Source organism: Saccopteryx leptura, chromosome 8, assembly GCF_036850995.1.
Source record: "Saccopteryx leptura isolate mSacLep1 chromosome 8, mSacLep1_pri_phased_curated, whole genome shotgun sequence".
Classification (NCBI taxonomy): domain Eukaryota; kingdom Metazoa; phylum Chordata; class Mammalia; order Chiroptera; family Emballonuridae; genus Saccopteryx; species Saccopteryx leptura.
In genome coordinates this window covers 56,905,918-56,932,218 of record NC_089510.1, presented here as the reverse complement: position 1 = coordinate 56,932,218, position 26,301 = coordinate 56,905,918, and the positions used below count along the sequence as shown (strand labels likewise).

The following is a 26,301-nucleotide window of genomic DNA, read 5'->3' as shown; positions in this document are numbered from 1 at the left end:
GAGACGCATATATGTGCTGTCTACAAGAGACCCACCTCAGAACAAAAGATACAAATGGACTGAAAGTGAAACAATGGGGCAAATGGAATGAAAAAAAAAGCTGTTGTAGCAATACTTGTATCTGACAAAATAGCCTTTAAAACAAAGGCTATATAGTAAGGGACAAAGAAGGTCATTACATAATAATAAAGGGAGCAATCCAACAAGAGGATATAACCATTGTAAATATTTATGCACCCAATAGAGGAACACCTAAAATATAAAGCAGATTTTGATGGACAGAAAGGGAGAGATCACAGCAATACAATAATAGTAGGGGATTTTAATACTCCACTGACTTCAATGGTTCGATCCTCCAGAAAGAAAATCAACAAAGAAACAGTGGTCTTAAATGACACACTAGATAACTGAATTTAATTGATATCTTCAGAACATTTCACCCCAAAGCAGCAGGATATACATTCTTTTCAAGTGCTCATGATACATTTTCTAGGATAGACTACATGTTAGGACACAAAATAAGTCTTGATAAATTTAAGAAGACTGAAATCATATCAAGCATTTTCTCTGACCTCAGAGGCATGAAATAAAAAATCAACTACAATAGAAAAACTGAAAACACTCAAACACTTGGAGGCTAAATAGCATGTTATTAAATAACGAGTGGGTTAATGAGATCAAGAAAGAAATAAAAAATTTCCTTGAAACAAATAAAAATGAACATACAACAAGCCAAAATCTATCGGACACAGTGAAAGCAGTCCTGAGAGGGAATTTCAGAGCACAGGCATACCTTAAAAAGCAAGAAAAATCTCAGCACATACCAACTAGCTCAGTGGATACAGCATTAGCCCAGTGTGCAGACTTCCCAGGTTCAATCTCTGTTCAGGGCACACATGAGAAGTGACCATCTGCTTCTCTTCCCCTTCCTTTCCCCCTTCTCTCTCTCTTCCCTTCTCACAGCCAGTGGCTCAACTGGTTTGAGCATCATCCCCAGACAGAGGTTGCCGGGTGGGTTTCGATCAGGGCACATGCAGGAGTCTGGCTATCTCCTCTCCTCGCACTTAAAAAAAAAAAAAAAAGAGGCCCTGGCCAGTTAGCTCAGTGGTAGAGCGTCGGCCTGGCGTGCAGAGGTCCCAGGTTCAATTCCTGGCCAGGGCACACAGGAGAAGCGCCATCTGCTTCTCCACCCCTCCCCCTCTCCTTCCTCTCTGTCTCTCTCTTCCCCTCCCTCAGCGAGGCTCCATTGGAGCAAAGATGACCCTGGCACTGGGGATGGCTCCTTGGCCTCTGCCCCAGGCGCTAGAGTGGCTCTGGTCGCAACAGAGCGACACCCTGGAGGGGCAGAGCATCGCCCCCTGGTGGGCAGAGCTTCGCCCCCTGGTGGGTGTGCCGGGTGAATCCCGGTCGGGCGCATGCGGGAGTCTGTCTGACTGTCTCTCCCTGTTTCCAGCTTCAGAAAAATACAAAAAAAAAAAAAAAAATTAAAAAAAAAGAAAAATAATCTCACCTGACCAGGCAGTGGCGCAGTGGATAGAGCATCAGACTAGGATGCAGAAGGCCCAGGTTCAAATCCCCGAGGTCGCCAGCTTGAGCGCAGACTCATCTAGTTTGAGCAAGGCTCACCAGCTTAAGCCCAAGGTTGCTGGCTTGAGCAAGGGGTCACTCAGTCTACTGTAGCTCCCCAGTCAAGGCACATATGAGAAAGCAATCAATGAACTAAGGGCCCGCAACAAAGAACTGATGCTTCCCATCTCTCTCCCTTCCTGTCTATCTATCCCTATATGTCCCTATCTGTCTCTCTCTCTGTCTCTGACACAAAAAATAAATTAATAAATGATAGAAAATAAAAGTATTTTTAAAAAAAAAGAATCTCAAATAAATAATCTAACCCTGCACCTAAAAGAACTTTAAAAAATAACAATAAACAAAGCCCACAGGAAGTAGAAGGAAAGAAATAATAAAGTTCAGAGCGGAAATATATGACATAGAGGCTAAAAGAACAATGCAAATGATCAGTGAAACCAAGACCTGGTTCTTTGAAAAGATAAACAAGATTGGTAAACCTTTAACCAGATTAGTCAAGAAAAAAAAGAAGACCCAAATAAATGAAATTGGAAATGAAAGAGGAGAAGTAAAAACTGACATCAAAGAAATACAAAGGATTCTAAGAAAATATTAGGAAGAACTATATGTCAAAAGTGGACAACCTGGTTAAATAGACAAATTCCTTGAAACATATAGTCTTCCAAAACTGAATCTGGAAGAATCAGAAAACCTGAGTGGACTAATTACAACAAATGAAATTAAAACAGTGATAAAAAAAATTCCTAGCAAATAGAAGTACTGGACCAGATGGTTTCACAGTTGAATTTTACCAAACATTCAAAGACGTAACACCTATCCTTCTAAGCCAGTAGTTCTCAAACATTTTGAAGTCAGGGTGCATTTTAAATCCTACAAATAATTGTAGGCGCGCTATATACAAATTTCTGAGAAACATGTTATAATAATTAAGTCAAATATTAAAGAAAAAAATATAAAGTCCAAGTGTGCTTTTATGGTAATTAAACAAAATAAATACGGCAAAATTAAATTTATTCTGACATTAAGAAACATTTTGCCTGACCAGGAGGTGGCACAGTGGATAGAACGTCGGACTGGGATGCGGAAGACCCAGTTTCGAGACCCCGAGATCACCAGCTTGAGCGCAGGCTCATCTGGCTTAAGCAAAAAGTTCACCATTGGACCCAAGGTCGCTGGCTCGAGCAAGGGGTTACTCGGTCTGCTGAAGGCCCGTGGTCAAGGCACATATGAGAAAGCAATCAAGGAACAACTAAGGTGTCGCAACGAAAAACTGATGATTGATGCTTCTCATCTCTCTCCATTCCTGTCTGTCTGTCCCCGTCTATCCCTCTCTCTCTCTCTCTCTGTCCCTGTAAAAAAAAAAAAAAAAAAGATCAGGAACAAGACAGGGGTAGTAGCCCTTTTCACCACTCTTATTCACCATAGTTCTAGAAGTCTTAGCCTCAATAATTAGACAAGAAGTAAAAATAAAGGCATCCAAGTTGGAAAAAAAGTAGAACTGTCATTATTTGCTAGTGACATGATACTATATATAGAAAACCCTAAAGTCTCCGCCAAAACACTACTAGACCTGATAAATTATTTTGGCAAAGTGGCAGGATACAAAATTAATTTTAGAAATCTGTGGCATTTTTATACACCAATAATGAATTGTCAGAAAGAGAAATTAAGGAAACATTCCCATTTCCTATTGCAACAATGAATAAATAAAGTACCTAGGAATAAATGTAACCAAGGAGGTAAAAGACTTGTACTTGGAAAATTGTAAAACATTGAAACAAAGAAACTGAGGAAGATATGAACAAGTGGAAACATATACTGTGTTCATGGATAGAAAGAATTAAAATCAAAACGTCTATACTCCCCAAAGCAATCTATAAATTCAATGCAACTCCTATTAAAATATCAAAGGCATACTTCACCTATCTAGAATATTCAAAAAATTTATATAGATCCAAAAAAAGAACCTGAATAGCCTCAGCAATGTTGAAAATGAGAACAGCCCTGGCCGGTTGGCTCAGTGGTAGAGCGTTGGCCTGGCGTGTAGAAGTCCCGGGTTCGATTCCCGGCCAGGGCACACAGGAGAAGCGCCCATCTGCTTCTCCACCCCTCCCCCTCTCCTTCCTCTCTGTCTCTCTCTTCTCCTCCCACAGCCGAGGCTCCATTGGAGCAAAGATGGCCCGGGCGCTGGGGATGGCTCCTTGGCCTCTGCCCCAGGTGCTAGAATGGCTCTGGTCACAACAGAGCGACACCCTGGAGGGGCAGAGCATCGCCCCCTGGTGGGCAGAACGTTGCCCCTGGTGGGCGTGCCGGGTGGATCCCGGTCGGGCGCATGCGGGAGTCTGTCTGACTGTCTCTCCCCGTTTCCAGCTTCAGAAAAATACAAAAAAAAATAAAAATAATAAAAATTAAAAAAAAAAGAAATAAAAAAAAGAAAAGAAAATGAGAACAAAGTGGGAGGTATCACACTTCCTGATATCAAGCAATACTACAAGGCCACTGTAATCAAAACAGCCTAATACTGGCAAAAGAATAGGCATACAGATCAATGGAACAGAACAGAGAACCAAAAATAAACCCACACCTTTATTAGTCAATTAGTATTTGACAAAGGGGGCAACTGTATACAATGGAGTAAAGACAGTCTCTTTAATAAATAGTGTTAGAAAAATTGGAAAGGTATAGGAAAAAAATAAAACCAGACCACCAACTTTCACCATTCATAAAAATACACTCAAAATTGATAAAAGAACTAAATATAAGTGGGAGAACCATAAAAATTCTAGAAGAAAATACAGGCAGCAGACCCTCTGACATCTCTCAAATCAATATTTTTGCCAATATATCTCCTCAGGAAAGTGAAATAAAGGACAAAATAAACAAGTGGGACTATATCAAACTAAAAAGCTATTGCATAGCAATACACCAGTAATAAAAAGACAACCCACTATGTGAGAGAACATATGTGCCAATATGTGTGATAAGGGGTTAATAACCAAATTTATAAAGGACTTCTAAAACTCAATACCAGGAAGGTAAACAATCCAATTAAAAAATGGGCAAAGGACTTGAACAGACACTTCTCCAAAGAAGATGTATAGATGGCCAAGAGGCACATGAAAATGATTAGAGAAATGCTAATTAAAACCACAATGAGCTATCACCTCACACCTGCCAGAATGGCTTTCATTAACAAATCAACAAATAGCAAGAGTTGGCGAGGGTGTGGAGAAAAGGGAACCCTCCTGCACTGCTGGTGGGAATGTAGACTGGTGCAGCCACTGTGGAAAAAAGTATGGCATTTCCTCAAAAAATTAAAAATGGAACTGCCTTATGACCCAGCTGTCCCCCTTCTAAGAATATATTTAAGAATTCCAAAATATTAATTCAATAGAAGATATGCACCCCCATGTTTACTGCATTGTTTACAATAGTCAAGATCTAGAAACAGCCCAAGAGTCCATTAGTAGATGAGTGAATAAAAAAGCTGTGATATGTTTACACAATGGAATACCACACAGCCATAAAAAAGAAGAAAAATCTTACCTTTTGTGACAGCATGGATGGAGCTGGAGATTATTATGCTAAGTGAAATAAGCCAGTCAGAGAAAGAAAAGTACCATCTGATTTCAGTCACATATGGAATCATAGTCAATAATATCATAAGAACTATGTAGAGCAATAGTTACTAGATTTATCATGGTGATCACTTCATTAAGTATAAGAATGTTGAATTATTATAATGTACACCTGAAATGAACATAATATTGTATGTCAACTGGTATATATTTTTTAATGTGTGGCAGACTGTATTATTAATCCCAATTATCTGTAGCCCTCCCAATACAGGAAGAGGATTATATAGAGCTTCCTACTGCCATGTGGCTTTAGTGCTCTTCCCAGGGGTAGAAATGTATTCCTGTTATGTGATTTGCTTTAACAATGTGGTGTAAACAAAAATGAAGTTATGTCATGACCAAGCTGGAGCTTCAAGAGCTATCATATGGCCCTGAGGCTGAACTGTCTCAAGATTAGGTACTGCTCCTTCAGCCTGAGCCCCACTAAAAGAATGAAGATGAGAAACCAAGGATCATGTCCTCAGATGCAGGAAAACCACCTGATAAAACTCAACATTAATTTATGATTAAAAACTCAGCAAACTAAGAAGAGGAGAAAACTTTCTTATCCTGATAAAGAGCACCTACAAAACACCCACAGCTGACATAACAAATATTAGTGAATGATTCAATGCGTTCCTCCTAACACTGGAACATGGCAAAAATGTCCTCTTGTCAAGTACTTCTATCAACATTGTACTACAAGTCCTAACAATAAGACAAGGAAAAAAATGGCACACAGTTTAGAAAGGAAGAAATAAAAGCCACTACTTTCAAACATGATTGTCTATAAAAATCTCACAGAATCTAAAAAAAAAACCCAAAAAACAAAAATACTTCTAGAACCAGTGAGTGAGTTTGGCAAGGTCATAGGAAGGATGCCAGGTCAACCAACATACGGATGGATTCAACTGTATTCTACATACTGACAGCAAACAATTGAAAGATAAACCATTTTTAATTCTGTTTACAGCAGTTAAATGCTCAGGGATACAGTTTAAAAATGTGTACAAGACATGCACACTAAGAATTACAAAATATTGCTGAAAAAAATTAAAAGCCGAAACAAGTGGAAAATATGCCTTGTTCATGGACTGGAAGACTCGATATTGTTAAGATATCTATTCTCCCCAAATGAACATGCCAATTAAACATAATCCCAACCATAATCCTGAAGGCTTAAAAAACAAACAAAGAGATTGGCAAACATTGTTCAATTTCTATGAAAATGCAAAGGACACTGAATTGCCCAAATAATCTGGAAAAGCATGTATAAAGCTGGCCAATTTATACTGACTTCAAGATATACAATTGGGGACATAAAAGGAATGGCAGCAGGAGAGTTTCAACAAAGGATTCCCTGCTCAATGCACGAACATGCCTGAGAGATCTGTGCATTGAAACATCTAATGGTGGACAAATGGGAGCAAAGGGGAGAGGTGAGAAAAGGGAAGGGCTGAGACAGCTACGGACACAGGACACACTCCTGTAGCAGGGAGCTCAAGCCTGGTGAGGGCAGGAATCCAGTTGTGCCTGATGCTCCCTTCAGATGGCAGGAGCAAAGAGATTTGGTGGGCATTTCTTTGGGAGTGCACTGTATGAGCCGCAGCTGAGCCCAGGAACCTGAGCACAGCACTGGGGTGCAGCAGCAACTGTCAGGAGGTTGGAATACCACACAGAGAAACAAGACCATGAAGCCCTGCAGCCCTGTAGCCTTCCAGAGCCACCTCCCTTCACCTTTGGTATAGGGTTGTGGAGTATATTATCTTCAACCCAGAGAACTGGTACTACAGAATCACTTTTTTCCCCTGAGAAAAGGGTACATTCTGTAAATAGTTCCTGGCTCAGGACGCAGGGAATACCCTGTGAAGGTCCAAGGTCACCCTTATCAGGAGGGCAAAACAACAAAGAAACTGGCTTGTTCTTCCCAGACCACTCCATTCCCATGCATTGCATCATAGCTACACTGATATGTGTCTGGCTACATACGGTGTCTGGCTGTGGGGGACAGCATGGGGATTTCAGAGTTAAAGCACTCGTGATTCAAAACCACCTACTGGAAAATAATAGAAAGACCTTCCATATTAATTTGCTAGAGAAGTGCCACACATACACATCTCATTAATCTTGGTACTACTGAGGATGTTTGCAAAGCAATATTCAATCAAGTGTTTTTGTATTCTGCAAAAAGTTATTTCCACCCACAACTACTTAAAACTTACTCTTAATTTTTATAAGCCATCCAGTATAAAAAGTAAAAAGTTATACTATCTCTAGACACTTGACTGTGGAATTTGAACTTATGGTAATTTGTCAAAATATCAAAAATAGAATATAAATGAACTTTTAAAATATTTCTGGCATAGTCATTGAACACAGAGATAAATTAAGATTGAAAGTAACTTAGGGATACTCTGATTTATCAATTTGATAAATTAGCAATCTCAAAACCCAGACAAATTAAGTGTCTTTTGTCCAAGTTATATATTAAGCTAATATTAATGCAAACCATTAACTCCCTGCTCCGTACTTTGTTACAGCATATTCCAATCAATGGATAGACTCAGTTTTACTAGTGTCTTATCTTTGTGTGTGTGTGTGTGTCTTATCTTTTGAACAAGATTTAAAAGAAACAATAAAAACCAATTGTCACATTAAAAAGTCTGTTTCTAATTAACATCATATTGATAATAATGTTCTTATCCTTCCACTCAAAGTGGCTTATCATCTGCATTCCATATTTAGAATAAAAAGAAATAAAGAGAATACCTTTTTAGTCCATCTTTTTACTCCATTATATCCTTTGGTTACCAGCTGTCTATGAAAAAAGCTGTTGAAGAAGTGAACCTAGAAGAGACATCAAATACAAGCACCCAGATTTAACTTAAAAAAGAAAATTTAAAAATTCTTGAATATAAGATAGACAGAAAAGTGAAAGGAAGTTTCTTCTTTAAAATAATAACCAAAAATATAGAAAATACATTATATGGTTCACAAAAGATTCTGTTCCAAAACTTTGATTACAATGACCTTGCAACTGTGATCTATAGTTTGAAGTAGAATGGGCAGCAAACAGATTACCTGAATCCAATCAAGTAGAGAAGCAACCTAACAAATTTCTCCAAATCAAGTGATAAAGTTGAAAGAGGTTATGAAAGAATGAGGTAATGAAACCTTGAACTCATGGGATATGGATTACAAAACTAACCTCATGAAGAATGTGAATTTGGAGACTCTTGTTGTCATAACAACTATAAAAAGGCCTTAGCTTAATCATTTCTAACATCGAAAGAATTACTCTGGTGATATGCAGCATCATGTCCTACATCCTTAGCTTTAAAATTCTGGCTTATAAATTAGTGTCAGCTCACCTGAGGCAGTAAACCACTGTGGTCTTAAAAGCGTTTACTAAGTAACTTTGACTCACTTAAGATGATAAAATTATTCTCTTACTGCTGAGATTTTCAAGTTGTGGTCACCAGGCTGCATGCATTATCAGCATCACCTGGGAACTTGCCAAAATGCAAATTCTAAGGCCCTACCCCTGACCTACTAAAGCACAAACTCTTTGAGGCTGGGGCTCAGCAATCTGGTTTTATAAAACTTCAGAGGATTCTGATGCACATTTATTTTGAGAATCATGGCAGGGGTCGTCAAACTTTTCATAAAAACCGCCCACTTTTGCAGTGCTGGTCAACCTGGTCCCTACCGCCCACTAGTGGGCGTTCCAGCTTTCATGGTGGGCCAATGGCGGCGCCTTTGGTTGCTCTGCTACCACCCACCATGAAAGCTGAAACGCCCACTAGTGGGCGGTAGGGACCAGGTTGACCAGCACTGCAAAAGTGGGCGGTTTTTATAAAAAGTTTGACGACCCCTGCCAAGGATGCTCAAACTGTATGCATCAGAATCTGGAATGCAATCTGACAGATTATCCTCATGATTCCAATTTAAAATGCATAACTGTTTGTGGAAAGATATGATATACTGTCTATATTTATAAAGTGTTGCAATCTGAGATTCATTACATTATCTGTTTAAAACTATTGGACTTATGAAAGTTTATAAATAAAGTACTTTGAAAGGCTTTGCTTTTTGAAATCAAAGGCAGCTCACCAAGTAATCTGAGTACTCAGAAAGAAATTAATATATTAAATTTATAATATAGTTTTAATTTTAAACCCTGGGCTTGCCCGGTCAAGGAACATAGGAGAAGCAACTACTATGAGTTGATGCTTCCTGCTGTCCCCCTTCTCTCTTTCTCTCTCTCTTCTCTCTAAAATAAATAAAATCTTAAAAAGTAAATAAAAATAAAATATAGTTTTAATATGTAACTAAGCTCTTAAGGAAGTTTTATAATGTAAGGGGGGTTAGTTTGTATTTGAACTGAGTATCAAAGATTAATCCAAGAGAAAGATAAATACTACTTTACCACTTTTTAAAAGAAAGACTAAGTTAAATTTAAAAGCTTAAAGCAAACAGTCACCATTTGTGCATCTCCCACTAAAAACACAGGTTCCTTATGAAATCAACAACCGGCCTAACTGGTGGTGGTACAGAGGATAGAGCATCTCCCTAAAATGCTGAGGTTCCAGGTCTGAAACCCTGAGGTTGCTGGCTTGAGCTCAAAGGTCACTGGCTTAAAGCCCAAGGTTGCTGGTTCAATCAAGGGGTCCCTGGTTTGGCCTGAGCCAGCCACCTGGTCAAGCAAGGCATGTATGAGAAGCAATCAATGAACAACTAAAGGTGACACAACTATGGGTTGATGCTTCTTATCTTTCTCCCTTCCTGTCTGTCCGTCTCTCTACAAAAACAAAAATAACACGCGTACCCACTTTGAAACAAGTAAGCAGGAAAACACTAGCATTTCTTACGCAGAAGTGATTTTGTAGAATGCATGTCCAACCCTAGGCACGTGATCAAGTCAAAATCTAACCCTTTTTAAAAACCTAAGAATATTAAATACTTATAGTTCCTTTTTAACCTTCTTTTAATATACAAGACTCTCTCTCCTAAAGAAGAGTAAGTTTTCACTTACTTTTTCTGGTACTGCATCCATTATCAGCTCACCGTACATATTAATAACCTATAAAAAGTCAACATAAAACCAGCTTACTAACCCTATACAGTCAATTCAGAACATCCCACTCAGAATAAATAATATTGATACTGGTAACAGTAATCAAACCTTTTAGATAGTGGGGTTAGTGAATAAATCATTTTAGTAAAAAATAATTCTGCCTGACCAGGCAGTGGCACAGTGGATAGAGTATCAGACTGGGATGCAAATGGCACAGGTTCAAAACCCCGAGGTCACCAGCTTGGGTGCGGGCTCACCAGTTTGAGCGTGGGATCATAGACATGAGATCCCATGGTCGCTGGCTTGAGCTGGAGCCCACTGTTCAAAGCACATATGAGAAAGCAATCAATGAACAACTAAGGTGCCGCAATGAAGAACTGATGCTTCTCATCTGTCTCCCTTCCTGCCTGTCAGTCTCTCTCTCTGTCTCTCTCTCGTTAAAATAAAATAAAATAAAATAAAATAAAAAATAAAGAATCCGGCCCTGGCTGGTGGCTCACTGGATAGAGTATCAGTCTAGTGAATGGACGTCCTGGGTTTGATTCTTGGGCAGGGCACATAGAAGAAGCGACCATCCACTTCTCCCCCACTCCCGCTTCCCCTCCCACAGCCAATGATTTGATTGGTTCGAGTGTGGCCCCAGGCACTGAAGATAGCTCTGTCTGAGAGCAACAGCCTCAGGCACTAAAAATAGCTTGGTAAATGAGCACTGGCCCCAGATTGGGTTGCTGGATTGATTCCAGTCAGGGTGCACATGAGAGTCTGTCTCATTATCTCCTCTCCTCTTACCTAAAAATAAAAAAAAAATTAAAAAAAGAAAGAAAAGAAATAAAGATTCCTTGAGTCCACCCTGGCCAGTTGGCTCAGTAGTATAGTGTCGACCCAGCGTGTGGAAGTCCCAGGTTCGATTTCTGGTCAGCGCACACAGGAGAAGCAATCATCTGCTTCTTCTCCCCTCCCGCTCCCCCTTCTCTCTTTCTCTTTCTTCCCCTCCCACAGCCATGGCTAGATTGATTCCAGAGCATTGGCCCTAGGCGCTGAGGATGGCTCTGTGGCCTCAGGCACTAAAAATAGCTTAGTCGGAAGCATGGGCCTCAAACTGGGATCACCAGGGGGATTCAGTCAGGGGTATTGCAGGAGTCTGTCTTTCTATCCCCACCCCCCTACTCTCACTTAAATAAAAAAAAGAAGAAAAAAAGAAACGAAACCTTGATTCCAAAATATAGCTGTGAGGCCAATGCAGAAGTTATTATCTTTATTGTCTAACATCCTCTGCAACTTTTCCTTGATGAGAATCTATAGTTCACCAACCTGGTCATTCAGCCAATTCTGACCATCCAGTGTTGCCAGATCATCCATATCCAGCATGTGCTTATTGTAGAAGACACGGAAGTTGCATTTTTGATGTCTGGCCCGATAGTTTGTTATTTCCCTATTGATAAATGGTTTCCTGAAACAGAAAATTTGAAAATAAAAGATTAAAAACAAGAGTTCTACTCAACGTATTGCTAAGTATAATTTTTTAACCAAGGAAAAAGTCATGTATGTAAAGAATTTTTTTCCCAGGACTTAACTTGAGCATTATCTACAAACCTATTAGAAAAGTCTTCATTAAAGACATCTTTCAGTCTTCCAAGGACATCTTTTTCACTGAGTGGGACCAAACTGCCATACTTCTTCATAACCTCATCTAGGAATCCTTAAATAAAGGAAGAAAGAAAAATTAAGATGGGTAAAACCATTTTCAGCAAAGTCATTCTTCCAACATCTAAGCTATCGATACATAATACTTAACACACATTTAACCTGTATTACTACATATATATACTATTAAAACATCTTTTAGCCTGGCCTGTGGTGGTGCAGTGGATAAAGCATCAACCTGGAATGCTAAGGTCACCGGTTCGAAACCCCAGGCTTACCAGGGCAAGGCACAAACAAGCAATCAATGAACAACTAAAATGAAGCAACTATGAGTCGATACTTCTCACTCCACCTCTCTCTGTAAAATCAATAAACAAAATCTTTAGAATAATCTTTTAAAAGTTATGTTTAAAAAAACAAAAAAAAATAAAAGTTATGTTTTGTAAAATAATAAAGTTAATCAGGCCCTCGCTGTTTCAATCTATAGAGAAATGCTCTAAGGCAAAATTTCACACTGGATTTCTAAGCCAGTGGTCCCCAACCTTTTTTGGGCCATGGACCAGTTTACTGTCAGAAAATATTGCCTGACCAGGCGGTGGCACAGTGGATAGAGCGTTGGACTGGGATGCGGAAGACCCAGGTTCGAGACCCTGAGGTCGCCAGCTTAAGCACGGGCTCATCTGGTTTGAGCAAGGCTCACCAGCTTGGACCCAAGGTTGCTGGCTTCAGCAAGGGGTTACTCGGTTTGCTGAAAGCCCACGGTCAAGGCACATATGAGAAAGCAATCAATGAACAACTAAGGTGTCGCAACAAAAAACTGATGATTAATGCTTCTCATCTCTCTCCGTTCCCATCTGTCTGTCCCTAACTATCCCTCTCTCTGACTCTGTCTCTGTAAAAAAACAAAACAAAAAACAAAAACAAAACAAAACAAAAAATTTTCACGGTCCAGCATTTAAGGTGGGACAGATAAATGTATCACGTGATTGAGACAAGCGTCAAGACTGAGTCTTAGACAGATGTAACAGAGGGAATCTGGTCATTTTTCAAAAATAAAACATTGTTCAGACTTAAATATAAATAAAATGGAAATAATGTAAGTTATTTATTCTGTCTCTGCAGACCGGTACCAAATGGCCCATGGACCAGTAGCATTCCGCGGCCGGGGTTTGGGGACCACTGTTCTAAGCTATTAACTCATTGTTAGGAAATCGCTAGCTAAAACTAAAGATTGACATCTTTCAGTAGCTAAACCTTGCAGTAGAATCCTATCACCTTCAGAGTGAAATCTAAAGGGCTTAATTACCCAGTTAAATGTGTCTATCACATTTGGTAACTAAAGGAATTACCTTTTTTAAAAAAATCACAATTAGAGGGAATTAATTGTTAAGTATCAACTGGTAAAGGTGTGTGATTTCTCATCTCACAGCAAAGGACAAACTCTAAGGCATTTTTAATATACAATTTGACACCATTATTACACTCAAAATAACACTATAAGGTAAGCTTAACTCAGGGGTCCCCAAACTTTTTACACAGGGGGCCAGTTTACTGTCCCTCAGACCGTTGGAGGGCCGGACTATAAAAAAAAACTATGAACAAATCCCCATGCACACTGCACATATCTTATTTTAAAGTAAAAAAACAAAACGGGAACAAATACAATATTTAAAATAAATAACAAGTAAATTTAAATCAACAAACTGACCAGTATTTCAATGGGAACTATGGTCCTGCTTTTGGCGAATGAGATGGTCAATGTCCAGATCCATATTTGTCACTGCTAGCCCTAACAAGTGATAGGACCCGCTTCCAGAGCCGTGACGCATACGTCCCACGTCACCGGAAGTAGTACTGTACCTGAGCGACACCGCACTTTACTCCTCTCACTGACCACCAATGAAAGAGGTGCCCCTTCTGGAAGTGTGGCGGGCCGGATAAATGGTCTCAGGGGGCCGCATGTGGTCCGCGGGCCATAGTTTGGGGATCCCTGGCTTAACTGGTAACAGGTTGTGAAGCGTATTTTATTTTATTTTAAACTTTTTTAAAAATTTTTATTTATTTATTCATTTTAGAGGAGAGAGAGAGAGATTGAGAGAGAGAGAGAGAGAAGGGGGGAGGAGCAGGAAGCTTCAACTCCCATATGTGCCTTGACCGGGCAAGCCCAGGGTTTTGAACCGGCAACCTCAGCGTTCCAGGTCAACGCTTTATCCACTGCACCACCACAGGTCAGGCGTGAAGCGTATTTTAAAGAAGGGAATGAATTAAGGATGACTTCTTGGCCAGAATATCATAGTCTTCAGGTCAATTTAGGTAATATGTACATGAATTTTTTTGGCTTCCAAAATGATTTGAACATACCTAAAAAGGCACTAGGAAATAAAATCACAGCACATTATTTCTAAGTAAATTCAAAGAAGCTGAGGGGAGGCTGAGTTGCTCACTAAAGTGCAGACATGACTTGTGCTAATCACTAATGCTGAAAGGGGAGGGCAGCAGCCTCAGAGGCGGATTTAATGGCGGGCGCACTGGGCCCCAACTTTGAAGGGCCCGCAAAACCCCAACTTTACACTTTTTTCTAATGACACCAAGTTTGTTTCATATGCGCAATTTATCATTAATAGTACATAATATTTTAAATAAAAATATGATTAACATGTATTTTTATTTTCCCTCTCTCTTTTTTTAAGGGGCCCAATATTTTCTTCCGCACCTGGGGCCTCAACCGACCTTAATCCGCCTCTGAGCAGCCTAATCATCAGTCTGACAGTTTAGTCTAGGTTAACATGGGAAAGTAAGGACAACTTTCTAACTTTAAGAATGGTCTCTGCAATACATCATTTCAAAATGAACAGGAAGGACCACAACAATGTTACTGTCTTGGGAATGGAGTCTTCTGTATGAGGGGGAGGGGCAGAAAAAAGTGTGAAAAACCTATTTCTCCTCCTGTTAGTCTCTCATCACGGTGGCTCCCAATTGGAAAGGCTTAAGAGAAAAGGTCAAGGTACAGTAAACAGCAAAGAGTTCTTTGCTTATGCCTGGTTCTGGTCTAGGCTTTAGGCACACAGAAGAAAGAAAAGGGGTCTCACATTCCAGCTTGATAAAATTAGAAGATAAGGGATTTGGGGCTTCAAAAGTAGGAATAGAGCATATAATATTTGCCTATACCATATCTTATAGTTATCTAAGCATAACCTTGTATGTACGTGAGAGAATGGGCCCAAACAGAAGATAGAAATCCTAACATTTGAGAAACTGCATTTAAGGAAAAAATTTCATACAAAAATAATGCCCCTCTCATAACAAAAGATTAAACTTTAAGCCCAGCAACCCTAACTGAGATTTCCCAAGTAAGAAAGCAGGCTCATCTAACATGGGGATATGGGCTCCAATTCCCAACTAGTACCACCAGAAACAGTGTCCTTGTTAACAGTGTTATTTCTGGATGGCAGCCTTTTAAGTTGTTATTTTATCCCTTCTATCTATACTTTTGTTTTCACTTTCAGGTGATAAATACGGACTCTTAATGCACAGAAAGGCCCTATCTGAATCTTCAAGAACCCTAGATGACAAGGTCTCACTGATGCACACCATTAACTCACTGGTACCAGAAGTAAAATAGTAACAAGCACTTTTACCATAAGCCAAGCTCTAGTATATCTCACTTCATCCTTGTCAACACCCTATGAGGCCATTTATCCAGTCTCCACTGCACTTCTGGAAAGGGCACCTCTTTCATTGGTGGTCAGTGAGAGGAGCATAGTTCCCATTGAAATACTGGTCAGTTGGTTGATTTAAATTTACTTGTTCTTTATTTTAAATATTGTATTTATTCCCATTTTGTTTTTTTACTTTAAAATAAGATATGTGCAGTGTGCATAGGGATTTGTTCATGGTTTTTTTTATAGTCCGGCCCTCCAACGGTCTGAGGGACAGTGAACTGGCCCCCTGTGAAAAAAGTTTGGGGACTCCTGTTAGACAGTATTCCTACTTTACAAATGGAGACAGGAAGCTTAGGGAGGTTAAGCACTTTCCTAAGGACCCTTAACCAGCATATGTCAGAACTAAGATTCTGATCGCAGGTTACGACACCACCACAGAAACGGAGCAATTAGCTCTTATGCTATGCACATGAGAAATACAACCACTTGGTTCCCCAACAAAATACAATACACGCCTGACTTATGGTGCAGTGGATAAAGTGTCGACCTGGAATGCTGAGGTCACTGGTTTGAAACCCCAGATTTGCCTGATCAAGGGCACTAATGGGAGTTGATGCTTCCTGCTCCTCCCCCCTTCTCTCCCTCCCTCTCTCTCAAAATCAATAAATAAAACTTTTTAAAAAATTTTTTTAATTAAAAAAAAAAAGCCAAAAATCAACAATAGAGAAGACATGACCTATAAGGATAAACTGAAGGATTGTGCAAAGCCTAAGTAAAAAGCACTATATAATTATTTTAAGGAACACATAGGTCAATAAATGGAGTCTTTGTTTTTAGACAGGAAAACTCAAATATTGTAATTTTTCCCTAAATTACTCTAAAAATGTTTAAAAGCCATGAATCTTAGGACAAAAATGTGAGAAATTTCTTGAAGATTTTGAAAAGAATTAAAGGGGAGCAGTGAATAAGGGACAAGGGAGGAAAAAGAGGGCCTAGTCCCATCAAATTACAAAATTAATCACAGTAATTAAAGCAGAATAGTGCTAATATAGAAACAGACCTAATAGAAGGCAGCATCTTATAACCCTGCAGAGATGAATCAATCAATAAATGGTATTAGAACCAGTGACTAAACTTTTCATTCTCAGCTGGAATTCATTTTGGTGTCAAGAACAAAGTAGGGATCCATCTTTATCTTTTTCCCAATGGCTAAATGTAAAAATAACACATTAACAACAGTCTAGAAGAAAATAGGGTTAAACATTTTTAAAGAATTAAAACAGGAAGAAGCTTTAATTTTAAGTTTTTCCTAATACATGACCATGAACATTTTAAATAAAGTGGCAGTTACCCTTTAGAACTTTTATGCCCTTACAAACATGTACTTCTTAAACATGTACGTAGCACACTATACCTACTCTTCTTAAAGCTGCTTTTCTTCCATTCATTACATGTTAATTTCTTACCTAAGTCAATTCAAAACAACCTAGTAGTCCATTACATGAGTATTTTAACCAATTCCCTCTTGATGATTTTTAATTTTTAGCTCTTTAAATATGTCCTAATTAAAACCTGACATATCTTTGTTCTATTATTTCCCCAGACAACTTGCTAAAAGTCAAATTTCTGGATCAAAAGACATGTATACCTAAAACTTCAAATTATCACTTATGAGCTCTGGCCAAGAAGGTCAGCTAGCTAGAGGGTTTTCTGATTACGCCAAGGCTATGGGTTTGATCTCTGATCAGGTCAGCGCACATACAGAAGTCAACAAGTGAATACATAAATAAGTGGAACAACAAATCTAATGTGTCTCTATCCCTTCCTCTCTCTCTCTAAAATCAATCAATAAAATTTTAAAATTTTTCATTTAAAAGTTTTGTTATATATAAGATTTTAGCAGATGAAATCAATCTGGTATATTTTCATTGCCTGAGTTTCCTATCATGCTTGATTATTAAAATGGTTTCTTTTATTTGTTTAACAGCTTTATTGAATGAACTGTGATTCACATACCACAAAATTCAACCTCTTTTATGTGTACAATTCAATGTTTTTGTATATTCAGAGTTATGCAACTATTACCACTACCAATTCCAGAATATTTGCATTACCCTACAAAGAAATTTTGTGCTTGTTAGCAGTCAGTCACTCTTCATTCCTACCTCTCCCCAGTCCTTGGCAACTTTATATTTCTAAATATTTGTTTTAACTCTGGATATGTCAAATCAATAGAATCAAACAGTGCATTACCTTTTTGTATCTAGATTCTTAGCATATTTTAAGGTTCATTCACACTGAAACATATATAATTATTCCATTTTTTATGGCACAATATTCCATTGCATTGGCATATCAAGTTCTATTTATCCATTTGTCAGTTCATAAGCATTTAGGTTGTTTCCACATTTTGCTATTATGAATAATGATTTTGTGTCTTTACTTGTTTCTAATTAAATTTTAATCCATCTAGAATACTTTGTGGCATAGGAATCTATTTCTTTCCCTCCAAAACAGTAGCTAATCTGAGTACAGACTCCTAGATATTCTTGTCTTCCTTCACCTCTTTTAAAGTTATCTTGTACAAGCAAATCTCAGTACTAATTTTTTTCAGCAACTTAGAGTCATTGTAAAGCATCCAATTTGGTTTTGAAGAAAGTAACTTTCTACGCTCATGTTTTATTGGTTAATGCAATATTTAATAAAATTATGAAATGCAGTAAGTAAATTGAAGGGTACAACTGACTCATGATAAATATGTAAATTCACTGCAATGAGCATAACGTGCAGTTATACAGTGTGTCCGTAAAGTCATGGTGCACTTTTGACCGGTCACAGGAAAGCAACAAAAGACGATAGAAATGTGAAATTTGCACCAAATAAAAGGAAAACTCTCCCAGTTACTGTAGGATGATGTGGCAGCATGTGCACATGCGCAGATGATGACGTAACACCATGTATACAGCGGAGCAGCCCATGGCCATGCCAGTCGAGATGTGGACGGTACAGAGGAAAGTTCAGTGTGTTCTCTGGCTCACTAAATTCAAATCCGTGACCAAAGTGCAATGTGAATATCGGCGCGTTTATAACGAAGCGCCACCACATAGGAATAACATTGCTCGGTGGGATAAGCAGTTGAAGGAAACCGGCAGTTTGGTGGAGAAACCCCGTTCTGGTAGGCCATCAGTCAGTGACGAATCTGTAGAGGCTATACGGGATAGCTACCTAAGGAGCCCTAAAAAATCTGTGCGTGAGCCCACATTGAACTGCACTGAATAGGTGTGAAAGTGGGAGAGTTTTCCTTTTATTTGGTGCAGATTTCACATTTCTATCGTCTTTTGTTGTTTTCCTGTGACCGGTCAAAAGTGCAACATGACTTTACGGACACACTGTATTAGAGAAGAGCCAGTATTCACCATACCATGGAACTTAATATTGCCTACTGCTATAGAAGTCAGTGAAGGGAGCATCTACTATACTGCTTGTCCTATGTTGACTCCTATTCTGATGGCTCTATTAATCCTGATTATTCAAGTTTAGTTCTTTCATTTGTTGAATCGGTCTCTTTCATTGCATTGGCTTTTCTCAGATGTTTTGTGATAAATTCTGGGCTCACTTCTACTTGGGTAATTTGAGTAGAGGAAGGGCTATGATATGACATGCAGTAGCTGTTGCTTTGCCTTGAACTATTTTCAATGGGAATGCTGATACTAAGAACTCCAAAAACTGTTCTTAGAAATGGCTGTTCCTTGCCTGACCAGGCGGTGGTGCAGTGGATAGAGCATCAGACTGGGATGCGGAAGACCCAGGTTCGAGATCCTGACGTTGCCAGCTTGAGTGACGGCTCATCTGGTTTGAGCAAAAGCTCACCGCTTGGACCCAAGGTCGCTGGTTCGAGCAAGGGGTTACTCGGTCTGCTGTAGCCCCACGATCAAGGCACATATGTGAAAGCAATCAATGAACAACTAAAGTGCCACGATGAAAAACTAATGATTGATACTTCTCATCTCTCTCCATTCCTATCTATCCCTCTCTCTCTGATTCTTTCTCTGTCTCAGTAAAAAAAAAAAAAAAAAGAAAAGAAAAGAAAGAAAGAAAAAGAAATGGCCGTTCCTCATTCTTGCCAAGTGTTACAAGTAATGGAGCGGGGGAAAGGGGGCCACAATGTCCTCTCTCCCCATCAATCTCCTGTTCTTAGAATTTCAATGCTGAATTAAACTTCACTATACAGTTTGATTCCATACACAAAAACTAATTCAAAATGAATCAAAGATCTAAATATAAGATCTGAAACAATAAATTATATTTTTCGCTCCAAAAGATAGATGCACCTGACCATAAGACACACCTAGGGTTTTAAGGAGAAAAATTTTTTAAAAAAACTCTGAATCAGGCCTGACCTGTGGTGGCGCAGTGGATAAAGCGTTGACCTGGAAATGCTGAGGTCGCCGGTTCGAAACCCTGGGCTTGCCTGGTCAAGGCACATATGGGAGTTGATGCTTCCAGCTCCTCCCCCATCTCTCTCTCCTCTCTCTCTCTCCCTCCCCCTCTCTCTCCTCTCTAAAATGAATAAATAAAAAAAAAAACTAATGTTCTAAAAAAAAAAACTCTGAATCAAATGGTATGTTCAAATATTTAATAAAATACTGTATTTTTCGCTCCATAAGACACACAGGCATTTTCCCCTCCACTTTTTAGGGGGCAAAAGTGCATCTTATGGAGTGAAAAATACGGTACATAGAAGAAAACGTAAGTACTAAACTTATGTACCTTGGCCATAGAGAACATTTTATTAATTCGATCCCAAAGGCAAAGGAAGTAAAGACAAAAATAAATAAAAGGGACTATATCAAACTAAAAGGCTTCTGCATAGCAAAAAGGAAGCCAACTAAATAAGAGACGATATTCACAAACAACAGCTCTGTTAAGGGGTTAATATCCAAAATATATAAAGAACTCACAAAGTTCAGCAACTAACAAACAAACAATCCATTTAAAAAATGCGGAGAGGACATAAACAGACACTTCTCCCAATAAGACATATAGATGAGCAACAGATATATGAAAAGATGTTCATCTTCACTAGCTATTAGAGAAATGCACGTCAAAACTACAATGACCCTGGCCGGTTGGCACAGTGGTAGAGCATCGGCCTGGCGTGGAGTCCCGGGTTCGATTCCCGGCCAGGGCACACAGGAGAGGCGCCCATCTGCTTCTCCACCCCTCCCTCTCTCCTTCCTCCCTGTCTCTCTCTTCCCCTCCCGCAGCCAGGGCTCCATTGGAGCAAGGTTGGCCCGGGCACTGAGGATGGCTCCATGGCCTCTGCCTCAGGTGCTAGAATGGCTCTGGTTACAGCAGAGCAATGCCCCAGATGGGCAAATCATCACCCCCTGGTGGGCATGCCGGGTGGATCCCGGTTGGGTATATGCGGGAGTCTGTCTGACTGCCTCCCCATTTCCAGCTTCGGAAAAATACAAACAAACAAAAAAAACCTACAATGAGATACCACTTCACACCTGTTAAATTGGCTGTTATCAACAAGACAGGTAATAACAAGTGTTGGAGAGGCTGTGGAGAAAAAGGAACCCTCATTCACTGCTGGTGGGAATGTGAACTGGTACAGCCATTATGGAAGACAATATTGTGATTTCTCAAAAAATTAGGAATAGAATTACCTATCATATGAGCCAGCAATCCCTTTACTTGGTATCTACCCCAAAACTCGAAATCATTGGTACACAAAGACACATGCACCCCCATGTTCATCGCAGTATTCAGTGGCCAAGACATGGAAACAACCAAAATGTCCCTTGACAAAGGACTGGATAAAGAAGATGTGGGACTACTACTCAGCCATAAGAAATGATGAAAGCTCTGGCCGGATAGCTCAGTTGGTTGGAGCATTGTCCCGAAGCACAGAGGTTGCCGGTTCAATCTCTCCCTGGTCAGGACACATACAGGAACAGATCTATGTTCCTGTCTGTCTGCCTCTCTCACTAATATCAATAAATAAATTTTTTTTAAAAAATGATATATTGCCATTTACAACAACATGGATAGACCTTGAGAACATTATACTAAGTATAACAAGTAAATCAGAAAAAGCTAAGAACTATGTGGTTTCACATATAAATGGGATATAAAACTTATGGACATAGATAAAATTGAAGTGGTTTACCGAGGAAGGGAATGGGGGTGGGGGACAAGGAGGGACAAATATATGGTGATAAAAAATGAGTTGACTTTGGGTGATGGGCACACAACACAATCAACAGTTCAAAAGATTTGCTAGGACACTGTACTATGTATTTTTTTTGTAGTTGCGGGGGGGACTTTTTATACCTACTTAATGGTTGGGCAACTAAAGTGCTTGGAAATGTTTAAACCACCAAGAAGTAACTCTCCTAGCTCCCCAGAAAAAAACATTTATAACAATTTCATATACCGGTCCAGATATGTTATATACAAATATGTGGACACATATATACATATACTTGTCCTACATATGTGCCTATATATCATATTTAACAAAACAGCATCATTTTGTTTTACAATTTGCCTTTTTCACTTTATATAGAAAGCTTTCAGTATCAAAATATAGGTCAAATTTATTCCTTAACAGCTTCAAGTATACTATTACTTGGATGTGCCATACTTCATACTTCCATAGAAAGATTTGTTATTTTGTTTGTTTGTTTGTTTGTTTGTTTAGGTGAGAGGAGGGGAGATAGTGAGGCAGACTCCCACATGTGCCTTGATCAGGATCTACCCAGCAACCTCGTCTTAGGTCAATGCTCAAGTACCAAGCTATTTTTAGTGCCTAAGGCTGACATGCTGGTACCAACCAAGCCATCTTTAGTGCCTAGGGCCACACTAGAACCAATCGAGCCACTGACAGTGGGAGAGAAAGAAGGAAATAAAGGGGACAGGGAGGTAGAGAGGGAAGGTGGGAGAAAAAGATGGTCACTTCTTTTGTGTGCCCTGACCGGGAATCGAACTGGGACATCCACACACTGGACTGACACTTGTATCTACTGAGCAACTGGCCAGGGCCAAAAGATTTGTTTTGTTTTTCTTAAGTAATGTCCCTGTACAAATATATTTGTACTCTTTTAAATCATGGATACATTACAAGATGACAAATGGACCAAAGGCTGGTAATACCATATTGTCTTTCAAAATGTTTATGACAACTTACTTTATGGGGTAGATTTTGACAACTGGATTTTAAAACATGATATAATAACTTAAAGCCATAGAGTAGATGAATTTTACTATGAAATTTTCCTAGAAAACTAAAAATTTCTGTTAAGCAAAAATATCATACACAAATCAGGCTACTAAGATTTTCACCTTTTGGGAGAGAAAAACTAAATTCTTATTTATAACATTATAGTTAAAATTTAATTTAACATCTTTATAACCAGAATGATGCTAAGGCCTATGAAGGTAGGAATCAGTGTATCCTGTTTGATGCTACATTCTTAGAACTAGTATACTACCTGCTACATTGAAGCTTCTTGTATATTAAATAAATAAAATATAAATAACCCAATAGAAAAATAGGCAAAGGAAAATTATATACAAACAAAAATTAGTCAAGAAACAGAAAAAGGCCCTGGCCGGTTGGCTCAGCGGTAGAGCGTCGGCCTGGCGCGCAGGGAACCTGGGTTCGATTCCCGGCCAGGGCACAGAGGAGAAGCGCCCATTTGCTTCTCCAACCCCCCCCCCTCCTTCCTCTCTGTCTCTCTCTTCCCCTCCCGCAGCCAAGGCTCCATTGGAGCAAAGATGGCCCGGGCGCTGGGGATGGCTCCTTGGTCTCTGCCCCAGGCGCTAGAGTGGCTCTGGTCGCGGCAGAGCGACGCCCCAGAGGGGCAGAGCATCGCCCCCTGGTGGGCAGAGCGTTGCCCCAGGTGGGTGTGCCGGGTGGATCCTGGTCCCGTTTCCAGCTTCAGAAAAAATACAAAAAAAAAAAAAAAAAAAGAAACAGAAAAAAACATGTTCAATCTTTAAACTCAAAAACACAAATTAAAAAAAACTCTCATGATCCATAAGGCTGGCAAAGTTTAACAAGTATAAACTGGTTCAATTTCTGGGAGAATAATTCAATAATACTCTTAAAATTTAAGTATGAGTATTCTACCATCAATTCTACTACTAGGAATTTAACTTATAGAAACAATTGTAAAAGTATAAAGAAGTAGTTTCATTGCATCATGGTTTATAGAAGAAAACAACTGGAAGAACACAAGCATCCATCAATTAAGAATTAAATAAACTATGGGACATCTATATAATACAGCAGCACAAAGGACTTCAAGAATGTGTAGCCTGACCAGGCAGTGTTGCAGTGGCTAGAGCGTCAGCCTGGGATGCTGAGGACCCAGGTTCAAAACCGAGGTAGCTGGCTTGAGCACAGGCTCATCCAGCTTGAGCGTGGGCTCACCAACATGACCCCATGGTAGCTGGCTTGAAGCCCCAGGTTGCTCACTTGAACCCAAGGTGGCTGGCTTGAGCAGGAGGTCACTGGTTCAACTGAAGCCCCCAGTCAAGGCACATGTGAGAAAGCAATCAATGAACAACAAAAAGTGATGCAACAATGAGTTAACGCATCTCACTTCTCTCCCTTCCTGTCAGTCTCTATCTCACTTAAAAAAAAAAAAAAGAAAACAAATGTCTAATGCTTAAAGGGAAATCCATGTGAGGGAGGGGAAAAATATTCTCCTAGAAATGCTAACAGGCAGCAAGTGTGGGCTGGAAGTTGGAGGAGAATAAAGGAAGAGTGCATACCAGAAAGGCAGATTGACAGCTGTTCATCATCCACTGGAGACGCTCTTTGACTGTTCTTCCCACCTCCCACTTGATTTTCTAGTTTGAGTCCACTGCACATCACAGGAGCCTCCAATGGACTTTTACAGTAAGGGTGGTCCAGCAACTTAGAACTAAGAATGTCTTGCTTGAGAGATCCAACCTCCTCCATCTGGCACGAGGTCTCTTTCTGAACAGTCTCTTCGGACACAAGACCATCTACACTATTTACAGACTGATCTACCCCAGACACTGACAATTTTACCCTGTCATCATTGACGGTACTTGTCCGATTTTCCAAACCTAGCGTCATAGTTTCTCTTTCGGTTTCTGAGATAAGCACGTTACTGGAATTACGGTCTGACAAGGGGATGTCATGACTCAGCTCTGGAAACTCCCACTTAGGAGAGGAACAGGGTGACTGGTCCCAGGTGTATGTGGCACTGCCATTCTGTTGGTTAGGGAATGCTTCATCTAAACCAAGCTCCTTGCCCAAGAAAGGGCTTCCTTTAGTGTAGCCATCAGGCATGTGAGAGTTCTTTCCCTTCACCACAGCACTGTTGTCCATATCCGGAAAGTACGGTTGATGCCGACAAGAAGGGTCTTTAAGTTCTGGGGACAGGAATGAACTACAATTGCCACCCTCACCGTTCTCCCTAAGGGTCTCTTGATGGTCCCCAGTGATCTGCACCCAGCTTTGCTGGGCTTTTCTTAGCTTGCAAACTTTGCTTTTTGTTCGGAAGTGCTGGGATCTGAGAATCCTGTACCGAAATCTAATCATGGATAATTTCTCATACATCATAAGAGAAGATACCTTTATTCTTCTGTGTTGGTTAAGTTGGAACTTTTTCGGAGTCAAGGGTCCCTCGTTTCTGTGTTGCTCTAGCCCTTGGTAGCAGCCATAACAAAAGCGCTTTCGTTTATGGTTGCTCAAGGTGACCACAACTGTGCCACTCTCACCTGAACTCTGGCTCTCCCCATTGAACTTCATGGGAAAGTCAGAAGCCTGCAGCTCCGTCCTAGGTCTGTGACCAATGGCCTGACCTAAACCATTATTTGCCGGTAAGTCAGCAACTGCCTTCAAGAGACTTTTCTCTCCGCAGTATTCATGGTCACAGTTCTTTGTTGATGACAGCAATTTGTCTGCTCGGAGTTTCAAGAGGGTCCTTGAGGAGGAAATGAAGTGTTTAGTGCCCTTTTTTTTCACTTTAGAGGACAAAGAACTAACATTTTCAGCAGTGACATTCAATTTTGTCTTAGCAAAAAGGGGTTCATCCTGGATCCACTTTTTCTGGATTTGAAGGGCCTTCTTTCTGCACTGGAAATGCCTCAGCGGCCTGCTGCAAGTAACTGGCCTTCCCAACTTTGCTTTCAGAATGCACAAGTGCTGGTGAAAGTAGAACTTCTTAAAACCTCCAAACCCAGTATTCCATTTCTCAGAAAAGGCTAAGTGGATTCCTTTTCTCCATAGAATTATCCTCTGTTTTTTCATTTTTCTGATGCATAATGAAATCTGAGTGTAGCTGTAAAGAACAGAAAGAACAGTTACATATCTATCCTAAAAATGAGGTAATTATAGATTTATTCACAAAAATATGTTAGAAAATTTTAAAAAAGAGAGCACATGAAATTCAATTTAAGGCTATTAGATATAATGAAATTCTACCTAATCAAGAAATTCTCCACAATAAAAGTTGAGGAGGGAAGACATGAGTACTCTTTTTTTCTTTTTTTTTACAGAGAGTCAGAGAGAGGAACAGATAAGGACAGGAAGACAGGAATGAAGAGAGATGAGAAGCATCAATCATCAGTTTTTCATTGAGACACCTTAGTTGTTCATTGATTGTTTTCTCATATGTGCCTTGACTGGGGGCTACAGCAGTCTGAGCAACCCCCTGCTCAAGCC

General features: G+C 39.7%; 1 protein-coding gene across 2 annotated transcripts in view; it reads right to left on the bottom strand.

Annotated features, from left to right (window-relative positions):
* SENP5 (SUMO specific peptidase 5) overlaps positions 1-26,301 on the bottom strand; it is a 75,978-nt gene that overhangs the window by 26,056 nt on the left and 23,621 nt on the right. For both annotated transcript variants that reach the window (XR_010746839.1, XM_066347864.1), the window contains exons 2-6: positions 24,378-25,918; positions 11,875-11,980; positions 11,593-11,731; positions 10,240-10,287; positions 7,974-8,051 (exon numbers count right to left, since the gene is read on the bottom strand). Coding sequence is in view for 1 of the 2 variants with exons in the window: in XM_066347864.1 (XP_066203961.1) it covers positions 7,974-8,051; positions 10,240-10,287; positions 11,593-11,731; positions 11,875-11,980; positions 24,378-25,887 (1,881 nt within the window). In the remaining variant the exon portion in view is untranslated. The remainder of the gene's footprint in view (positions 1-7,973; positions 8,052-10,239; positions 10,288-11,592; positions 11,732-11,874; positions 11,981-24,377; positions 25,919-26,301) is intronic.